Raw genomic sequence first — 10,949 nt, 5'->3', positions numbered from 1 at the left:
GCTTGGACTAAGTAGGATAAAAATAGTGAAGTGTTTGGTGTAGTACGAGATTGAACTATGAACTACGATATTTTTAAGACTCAAATTATTTTTTTACTAAATTTTAATTTACTTTTGCCTAAAAAAAACAACTATATATATATATATATATATATTTTTTTTTTTTTAATATATCGATATTTTTACATTAAGGGGAGGGGGAGTTTGGCTAAGTCACACAATGGGCAACCTAATTTGGTATCGAATTCACCGTCCATGAGATTCGAACCTAAGACCTCTCACTTCCTAGTAAAAAGGAATACCACCACACCGTAGTATTGAGTGGCAACAACTATATTATTTTATAAAATATTATTTTGAAATAATTTAATTTTTAAAACCTAATTAAGAGGAAATTGTAGCAATAATCGCTCAATTTTAACTCAATTGGAGTAATGGTCCCTCAATTAAAAAGTCATGTCCATTGGTCCCTTAACTCATCAAAAAGTGTAGCTATGGTCATTTTCGTCAACTTCGTTAAAACTTCCATTAAAATAAGTCATGTGCCATGCACGTGAGGTTGAATCAAGGCACAAATATAGAAAACGAAATGAAAAAAATTGTAGCAATGGTCCCTAACTTTAACCCAAATAGAGAAATGGTCCCTTAACTTTAACTCGATTGAAGCAATGATCCCTCAACTTTGAACTAATTGTAGCAATGATCCTTCTAACATGAGTCATTTTAACAAAATTCTGATGAAGTTGACTAAAAGGACCATAACTGCACGTTTTGATGAGTTAAGGAACCAATAGTCACGAATTTTTAGTTGAAGGACTATTGCTCCAATTGGGTTAAAGTTAAGGGACTGTTGCTACAATTTTCTCCCTAAGTAATGATCACGTATGCTGCCTTTACTTTTTAGAAGAATAGACTGACATTTTCGATTGCAAATCCTCTTTGCCTCTTCACTTCTTCCCACAAAATTGATTGCAAATTTTAAAATCAAAACACAGAGCAACAAAGAGATTGAAGGAGGTGGGGTGCATGTGTGATTGGCTCGAAGGTAGAAGGTGGGAGATGAGGTTTGATCTGGTTTGGGTTTTCTGGGTGCATTTGGGATTGAAAATTTCAAGCTCATCCCACTGTAGATTTTTTTGGGGTTTTCTGGGTTCGAATTTTGGGAGTTAGATCTAATTTTGAAGAGGGAAACCCTGTAGATTTGTGTGTGTGTGTGTGTGTTTTTTTTTATTTGTTTCGAATTTTACAGGATCTAGGTTTGAAAAGGATTGTGGAATGCGAGGAAAACGTAGATAGGAGGGATGAAGTGGAGCAAAGTTGTCTTAGCAGTCCGTCCAATTTTGAGGGATCTCGCTAAGACCTTCCAGCAAAGCTTTTAGTCGAACTTAGTCTATAGGCGAGTCTCATTAAACGTAGTCCATGCGTGAAACAAATACAGGACTACACCAAGGATTAGTTCAATCTAGTTTAATGAGACTTAGCAAAGCCAAACAAACGGGCCATGAACTTTTATTTACTACCTAATTTTTCTCGGTTTAAATTTTTCTTTGGTGCACATTATTTCATCACTGAAATACTGACAAATTTAATAATTATTTATCATCATTATTATACTATCTTTGTTAGCAGAGTTGGTGGATTATTTACGTATGGCTGTTTGTGTAGATTTTGTGACAAAGAAGTCAGGACAGAAGAATCTTCCACAACTTATTGTTGATAAATGAGTAATTAAATATTAACGCACACTTGGAAGAAGAACATAAAAGTAGGATAATAATTTGTAAGCAGTTAGATGAAAACATACCATTTACTCTCAAACAAAAATATAATGTATGTAAAATATTTTGAATGCACATACTGTTGTTGTCCACTTTGAGACTGCCTCATTTGCTTCTTGCTCTCAAACTAACATTCCAATTCCAAAAAACCCTTGAAAGTTTGTTAGGGACAGCCGCCTCCCTCCCTCTCTCTAAAAAGTATGTACGAATATTATTATTAATGCCTCCATGATTGGTGTCCAAGAGAGTGTTAACATCTCGGAAGTAAAGTCACTTGAAAGTGTGTGAATCAGACTCATGAGGTCCCCGCACCGCATGGATCGATTTGAATCGTTCATGTCACCATCAATATATTGCATGTAGTTCCTACTTCTTTTGATTATGCACTACACAATTAAACACATTACGTAGTTTCTAGAAAAAAAATTACACATATTACGCATGGTCCCTGGCTTAATACTTATTCATTTTGATTCATATGCTATATTCATCGAATTCACTCTGTATTATCGATCATGCATATGGGTCGGACAAAGATGAATTATTGGTTGACTGAGGTGGATGTGTACCCTGGCTTCCATGCACAGAATGAAATAAAATATGTTCGGTAGTACATGTGTTTTTTACAGTCTCTGCCTTTTTCACTACCTTGTTTCTTTTTGTTAGTCAAATATGATCATATAGATCGATCGCTTAGCAATTATAAAGATAATCAAAAATCAAAACTAAAATCAAAATTGGATTGTTCTTTGTTTTTATTTTTTGGTTAGTCATCTAGACTGTTCAGCGATACATATATAGTATGCACACAGTAATGCGATTGTACATAAAATTAGAAAGGATACATTTAGCTAGTAATATATATAGCTTAAATGCTTTCTAATTCCTATAACTTCTTTTACATGCTGTATGTGGAGCAAAAAATAATCAAGAAAATTATGAAGGTGACACGTGGACTTTGGGTAAGACAAAATTACTCTCGAGGCACACCGGGATTTCCATGCACATGCAATGGACAATAACGGCTCAATCAAGAAAGAGTCAAAGGTGAATCATGCATGGGCATGACACAAACAAATTAAAGATGTAAGACCAAATCAGCTGCAAATCTGCCATTCTAAGAGCATTTCCATGCGTTTGTGGAAGGCAAGTGTGTTGAATTTTGTAAGATTTTTAAATGTGAACTTTGTAAGTTTTTTGGATGGTGCCCTTCAGGGTTTACTAGTGCCCCTCGGGGTTTTGTTGGTGCCTTTTGGGTTTTATTATTGCCTTTCCTAGGCCATTGTGAGATCTAGTGTAAGACCTGGTCTTCATGTGCTTTCTTCAGACCGGTTCAAGTCACAATGCCTCTCCAAGATGAAGAAGTTGAGTGTATGTTTGTCTGCTTCGAGGATAGCCTCGACCTCGATGAATGCCTAGAGAGTCCCATTCAACTGGCTGGTCACCTGATCACTGACCAGGAATCGTCCCAGAATGTGGTGAAAGACGTACTACGGTATACATGGAACAAGTTTGGGGCGATTTGAGTTTTCAGAGCAAAGCCAAATGTGTATTCCATCTAAGTGGGCAAATAGTCTGTGGCCCGACGAATCCTACATGGGAACCCCTGGTTTGTCAAGGGCTATGCATTCTCGATCAAGCCATGACCAATGTACCATTCTTTAGACGACATCAAAGCATACCGAGCGATTTTCTGGGTTCAAGCCCATGGTATACCTAGAAACCTATGCACCAAGAAGAACGCTCGCTACTTGGGGGAAAGATTAGGGGCTGCCATGGAAATCGAGGATCCTCTGGAGGATGGTTTTAGGGGTTTCCTCCAACTCAAGGTAGATTTTGATGCTTCAAAACCCCTCGTGACCTGTGTGTCAATACCATGCCTGAGTAATGGCTCACGATTTATCCGTCTGGAGTGTAAGGGCCTCCAAGACTTCTGCCCTCAATGCGGTCGACTTGGTCATTCCAGCGGCTGTCCGTGGCCGAGAAACCCCAATCGAGGACACGATAACCCTTTCGGAGAGGACATTCGTGCAAAAGCCACGCCGAGAGCCTGTACCCTACTATTCCCGGAACGGAAGAAACCACTTCTGGTTTCTGGAGCTAATAAGCACCATTGGATGAGCTCTTGGAAGACGCCAGATAGTTTTTATGGTATTCCAGATCAGCCATGGGAAAATCCGGCGACTGAATTTCTTTCCCAGCAAAAGCAACGACAGGACTTCCACGTTCATGGCCAGTATTACAGACAATACAAATGTTGACCCTAAATCACTGGTGGTACCTGGGCCCTCTGCCACGTATGTCACGTTTGGCAACTCTGATTCATTGCCCCATCTGATGCAGCACAGTCCTAGGATACCAAACTAGGACATATGTGGCATCCTGACAGCTATGGGACCTAACTTCGCAACGGCTCTTTGATCATAGTTGTGAATGGGCTTTCCCTTAGAAAGGACTGGTGTGATCCACGTAACCTTCCCTCTTGGGCTTTCGCAAATGCTGAAGGGCTCCTAAAAGCCTCACACGACCTAAGCGAAATAGAGCCCACATTTAGCATTCTGGACTGCTACCTCCCAGGAGTTCGGATTGAAGAGGTAATAGATCCAGCCCAAAATACGGTTTCATCCCAAAACATTGGCCCTCTACATCCTAACTAGGACTAAACGAGGAACTTCTCATGCACCATTAACCACTACCCCTTCAGGCCAAACCCCCAAAAAGCCTAAAGTGAATAATGGCCAATCTCTTAGGTTATCAATGAGCCGGTCAGTAAAGCCTAAATCAAAAGCTTGAAAAAGAAGGGGTCAGCAGCACCAGAAGACGAACCCTCATATTGGATTTGGCGATCTGAACGAAAGTAATCTTTCAGAGGTAGTCATCAGCCCCTCTAGAGAATTTGAAGAAGCAACTAAGGCGAGGCTCTTGGGCAGAAAGAACTAGGCGGGTAAGGAATTCTTTCAAACGGCAGCGGCAGCCAATATTTGTCCCTGCCGAAAACCATGAATCTTATAGTTTGGAACTGTCGAGGGCTTGGGAACCCTTGACGAGTTTAGGTGCTGCAAACCCTGATGTCGTTGGAAAATCTCAAATTGGTATTTCTCTGTAAAACTAAAAGTTTTGTTCATTCGTTACAATTTCTCAAAATTCAACCACTTGTTTGGTGTTGATGCCTCGGGCCAGTCTGGAGGTCTTTGCTTACTTTAGAAAGAGGATTGTAACATCCATATCCTTTCCAGTTCACAATCCCATATTGATGCTGAATTTGGAGGAGTGGGCGACCCAGATCACTGAAGATTTACCGGATTCTACCGAAGCCCAAGTCAGGCGAACCGACACCATTCTTGGAATCTTTTGAGATAGATTGTTGCTGCAAGTTCAATCCTGTGGGTGGTGGGGGTGATTTCAACTAAATTTTTTACTTGGGAGAGAAATTGGGAGGCGTCAATCGGCCATTCAACCAACTATTGGAATTTAGAGAAGCAGTGGGCGACTATAGCCTTAGAGATCTGGGGTTTAAGAGGAACCCCTTTACATGGATGACTTCTAGGAGTGGAGACATCAAGGAAGGCTGGATCATTTCATCGCCACCAATTCTTGGAAACATCTCTTCCCAAGTTTGGTGGTTCGTCACCTTGACCCTCTTAATTTTGACCATGTCCCAATTACTCTTACTACTAGGCCTCGGGCTAGTACCCGTTAATCTCATCGTCTATCCTTCCACTTCGAGGAGTAATGGACCTATCATCTGGATTGTGCTTATGTGATTCGCTCGACCTGGGCCCAACATGTTAACGGATATCCTATGTTCCAGGTGGTTGAGAAAATCAAGAACCCTCGACTGGCCCTGTTGTCTTGGCACTGAGCAACCTTCAAGAAACACCAAACTGAATTAAGCCAGGTTCGCTCAAAACTCAAATTTATTGACTCTCAACCGTTCTCAGCCTCCTCTTTTGCAGAAATACAAGCCCTTGCCTTGCAACTTCTGGCTCAAGATGAGACTTATTGGCGGCAAAGTTCCAGGATAGCCTGGATGAAAGATGGCGATAGGAATACCAACTTTTTCCACTGAAGAGCATCCACTTACCGGGGGAAAAATTGAATTGTTGGGTTGAAAGATGTAGCGGTATTTGGCATGAGGATGACTTAGGGATGGAAGAAGTGATAACTGGCTACTTTTCAAGAATTTTCTCATCCAATCATTCTTCTTTGGACGGGGAAATTCTTGATGTTATTAACAACCGGGTAACAGAGGACATGAATGCTTTCTTTATGTGCGAATTCAAAGCCAATCAAATCAAGACGGCAGTGTTCCAGATGTAACCCTTGACGGAATCCCCCCTCTGTTCTTTCAAAAATTTTGGAACATTGTGGGCGATGATGTCTCTACAGCTTTGCTTTCCTTCTTAAACTTGGGCAACCTTTTGAAGAAAGTAAATTTCACCTACATCACCCTCATTCTAAAAGTTAAAGCACTGGAAGATATGTCTCAACTCTAACCCATCAGTCTTTGCAACGTGCTCTTCAAAATTGCATTCAAAGCTATTGTCAACCGCCTCAAGCCCATTCTCCAACATATCATTTCTCATCATCAGAGTGCTTTTGTCCCGAGCCGCCAGATCTCCGATAACATCATGCTGGCCTCGGAGCTTTCTCATTTCATGTTCAAGAGGCGTAGGGGAAAAAATGGGTTCTTATATTTGAAATTAGACATAAGCAAAGCTTGTGACCAAATTAAGTGGGGCTATTTGAGAAACGTCCTTCTTCGACTTGGTTTCTGCAGGAACTGGGTGTATTTGATAATGACCTGCGTCTCAACGGTTTCTTATGCATTTATGATCAATCTTCACCTATCAAGAGGGCTTCGGCAGGACGACCTGTTGTCACCCTACCTCTTTCTTTTATGTGATGAAGGCCTTTCGGCACTGATTACGAAAAAGGAATGGGATGGTCTCATCCAAGGTGTCTCGATTTGCTTTAGCACACCCTGGATTAACCATCTCATGTTCGCCAATGACAATTTCTTATTTGCAAGAGCAAATATGGAGGAATGCCAGCAAATATTGTTTATCCTTCGCAAGTATGAGGTTGCCTCAGTACAGATGTTTAACATGCAAAAAAGTGAAGTCTCATTTAGCCGAAACGTAAAGCGGGATGTCCAGGATGCTTTGGCGTCCCACTTAGGGGTAACCCGGGTGGCTCATCACGATAAATATATGGGACTTCCAAAACTGGTAGGATGAAACCGTGGTCACTGTTTCAATTTCATTAAGGAACATCTCTGGAAGCGCCTCCAAAGTTGGAAAGGGAAGTTCCTCAGTTCGGCGGGACGAGAAATCTTGGTCAAAGTTGTCGCATAGGCAATTCCTCTATATGCAATGAACTGCTTCCTACTACCCAAATTATTTTGTTATGACCTTAACAACCTTGTGGCCCAGTTTTGGTGGAGTAGCTCCGAGGAAGGTAAGAGAATCCACTGGCTAGCCTGGGACAAGCTTTGCCTTCCCAAAAATGATGGGGGTCTTGGATTTAGAAACCTCTATGCGTTCAACCTCGGGTTGTTAACTAAACAAGCTTGGAAGCTTCAGATTGATCCTGACTCTTTGATGGCTAAGATATTTTGCGCCAAATATTTCCCTTCATCTTCATTCTCCTAAGCGATTGTGAAGTTTGTCGACTTATTTCTATGGATGAGCATTTGCAAGGGTCGGGAGGTAGTAAATAAGGGCTCGAGATGGAGGGTTGGTTCTGGTGGAAAAATAAGGATTTAGGATGATAAATGGCTTCCCTTACCATCATCTTTTCGTATCTTTTCTCCCAAGCCCCCAGATTGTAATCTCTGTTTGGTCAGCGATCTCATTGATGCGAAAAATAGATGTTGGAAGGAAGAAGTTATAGCAGAACTATTTTCTAAGCTAGAAGCCAACCTCATCCTTTCACTCCTTATCAGTCTGTGCCTTCTGGATGACAAGGTTATCTGACATTTTGACAATAAAGGTTTATTTTCTGTCAAAAATGCCTATTATATTGCACTTGATTTGGTCACGAATAGATCCCACCTTGCCTTTTCTTCTGGGGATTCCCATAGTTCCCTTATTTGGAAATGAATTTTGGGTGTAAATGTCCCGCCAAAAGTTCAGATGAATGTGTGGTGTCTTTACTTGGACATCATCTCGTCAAGGGCAAATCTAGTTAAACGTCATATCATTTCTGATTCTAGCTGTGTGTTATGCGGATGTGAAAACGAGACTGGTGCTCATATCCTCTATGACTGTCCTTTTGCAACCAGTGTTTGGAGCTTCTCGGTATTAGGGCACCTTCCCAAGGGAAATGTTTCCTTCTCAATCCATGAATGGATGTTGTCCCTGATTCCCATTTTGGACAAACACAGGTTTGATTTACTCTTGATGCTCTTCCATGCCATCTGGTCTTCTCAGAATTCCATGTTCTGGTCCGGAAAATGTGACCCTCCCAATGCCGTAGTCTCTCGCATGATCTCTTGGTGGCAAAACTGTTTACTAGTCACATTCTCTTCTCTGCCTCTCCGCGATCCCCCGACCTCTTCATCATCATTGTGGACTGGGCCTAGACAGGGGCCGTGGAAACTGAACACTGACGGTGCCTGGGATGCTAATCGCTTCATCAGGGGAATGAGAATGGTTATCCGTGACTCTGCTGGAAAATTTGTGGCTGGTTTATCAAAGTCATCTACACACGTTCCCTCCCCCCTCTTTGCAGAAGCTCTTACAATTCGGGAGGGTCTAGCTCTTGCGTCTTCCAGGGGTTTCCATAATTTAACCATTAAGAGTGATTCGATCTAGATCATCTAAGCTTTTTTTGCCTCTTCACCGGACCTCTCCCCTTTTAGTCATATCAGACGCTAATCCAACGAGGTGGCTCATAGACTCGCTCGCTACAGTCTCTCGTCCTCCGGCCCTGCTCTCTGTTCGAAGAGCCTCCATATATTATTTTAGATGTTTTATTTGAGGATTGTAACTCGAAGCCATGATTGCTCCTTCTGCTGTACTTTTACCCCTTCTCTTCAATTCAAAATCTATCGCTTTTGACTCAAAAATAAAAAAAATAAAAAGGAAGAGTCAAAGGTGATCAATATGGTATTTATTGAAATCCCTCTCATCACTCCTCATCAATCCCTTATTGATTTTATTCAAAAGGTAACTCCCAAAACCTCCTATTTAATTTGGGATTAATTACCATGTTAATTGCAAGATATGATCACATAATATCTTGCATTCTCCAAATACACCATATATGGCCGGCCATTATTCTCCAAATAAGGCTGGCCACTCCCCTATAAATATCCATATTATCACACTAAAATGCTAAGTCATTTGCTACCCACAAACTCCTAAACACATTATTTTCAGAATTCTAACTTTGGCAACTGATATTCTTCGGCCAAAGCCCCCCTCGCCCCTCAAAAAAAAATCATCGTGGGTGTGTGAAGGTTTTGACCTTAATCTTAAGTGTTATTATTTTAAAAGTACATTTTTGTCCAAAAAAAAAAAGAGATGATAGAAATTTGCATCCACACTGTAGAAATTATTCAAAAGCAAGTTATGATCTTTCGAAGTTCAAAAGGTAGCAGAGTTTGGAATCTTATTATAATTTCTAAAAAAATTTGTTCATGATTGAAGCGTACCATTGAGTGGGCAATACTCTCCTCCAAGTTGTCTACTTCCAATTATGGAGCTCGAGTTTAGCTTTGGAATTAGAAGGTAACCTTATTTTCTAAATACTGTAGGTTTAAGGAAGTTAGAGTTCTAATGATCGTAATGAGCAATGTGGGAGCACGGGGGTTATTTGGTTAACATTTGAGCTACATGTTCTCATACAATGAATGAACTTGAAATTCACCGTAGAACTAAATGGTAATGTGAAAATTAATTCCAAAATATCTATAAACACATACAAAGTCCTCTAATTCTCCCGACGTGATCAGATGCAAGCTCCTGGTTGAATTTAGGTTTGAAATTGGAACGTGACTTTGATTTCTTGAATATAAGGAAAACATAAATAGAAATTCTATTTCAATTCATGAAGAAGGTTACTTTTAGAATAAAACTGTGTATTAGATTAAAAACCTAACTTTAGTCCTTGACATTTAATTGTAACTATCAAATATTAATTCTAAGTTGTAATAATTATTGAGCTTTTGTATGTAGGTTATATATTGATTCTAACAATAGAAACATTATTTGCTAATTATTATTAAGTTCCCATAATAATAATAAAATAAAATAAAAAAGATCTTTTGATATAGGCATCCCAGTTTTGAATTTTCTAGATCAAACATCTATGCATTTTAGTACCTTAAAAGAAAATAGGATTGAGAATAATATAAACATACCAATACACAATATGTACAAAATAAAACGTACCAAAATAAAAATAATGTACCAATATTAACCATATGTATCAAATCAAACGTACCAAAATTGCAAATAATCGTACTAATTAATGATTTTTGTAAATTCAAACGTACCCGCTATGTATTGTACCTAATAATAATTCGTCAACAACTATACTTAAAAAAACAGCAAAAAAAAAATATATATAATTTTACAAAAAAAAATTCAAAAAATTACACAGAGCTTTTATGTTGATCACCAACTATTTGAAAAAGAAAAAACTATTTGGAAAAAGAAATAATATTAAATGTTTGCATAACCAAAAAAAAAAAAAGAAAAACTATGATTGAAAAAACATATTTGGAAGAAGAGAAAATACAGTTTAATTACTAATATCTCCACTAAAGAAGGAAATGTGCATCATACAGATAAAAGAATAAATTCAAAATTTATTTTAATTTTAAAAAATAGAGGTAATTATTGGTCAAGCACTTTAATCAAATTTTAAAAAGGCACAGATGTTTAATTTAAATGATATAGAAAAACTTTAGAGGATTCTAATTTTCCCTAAAAAAAAGCTGTATACATACATATATATATATATATATATATATGCATATTACATACCTATGTATGTATTATAATTATGTGCCAAGATATTTTGTACCAAAACTTATGTACCGATGCATTCATACTGAAACTTATGTACTGATACATCGTACTCAAACTTATGTACCAAAGTAATTGTACCGAAACTTATGTACCGCTACATCGTACCAAAACTTATATACCAAAGCAATTG

At 38.9% G+C, this 10,949-nt stretch overlaps 1 protein-coding gene across 1 annotated transcript; it reads left to right on the top strand.

Annotated features, from left to right (window-relative positions):
• Nucleotides 1-6,817: 6,817 nt before the first annotated feature.
• LOC137707830 (uncharacterized) lies at nucleotides 6,818-8,596 on the top strand. The gene is made up of 3 exons (XM_068446790.1): nucleotides 6,818-6,961; nucleotides 7,014-7,135; nucleotides 7,996-8,596. The coding sequence occupies exons 1-3, from the start codon at nucleotides 6,818-6,820 to the stop codon at nucleotides 8,594-8,596; spliced, it is 867 nt and encodes a 288-aa protein (XP_068302891.1).
• Nucleotides 8,597-10,949: the final 2,353 nt, after the last annotated feature.

The sequence above is a fragment of the Pyrus communis genome, chromosome 1, assembly GCF_963583255.1.
Source record: "Pyrus communis chromosome 1, drPyrComm1.1, whole genome shotgun sequence".
Lineage (NCBI taxonomy): Eukaryota > Viridiplantae > Streptophyta > Magnoliopsida > Rosales > Rosaceae > Pyrus > Pyrus communis.
The sequence above is the reverse complement of the archived record's forward strand: the minus strand, read 5'-3'. Positions and strand labels throughout refer to the sequence as shown.

Excerpts from the sequence above, each read along its gene's own strand:
- LOC137707830 (XM_068446790.1), top strand. The coding sequence starts at position 6,818 with ATGGAGGAATGCCAGCAAATATTGTTTATCCTTCGCAAGTATGAGGTT. Across the intron at positions 6,962-7,013 it reads CTTTGGCGTCCCACTTAGGG|GATGAAACCGTGGTCACTGT; the intron begins GTAACCCGGGTG and ends CAAAACTGGTAG. Across the intron at positions 7,136-7,995 it reads TGGTCAAAGTTGTCGCATAG|CTGTGTGTTATGCGGATGTG; the intron begins GCAATTCCTCTA and ends TTCTGATTCTAG.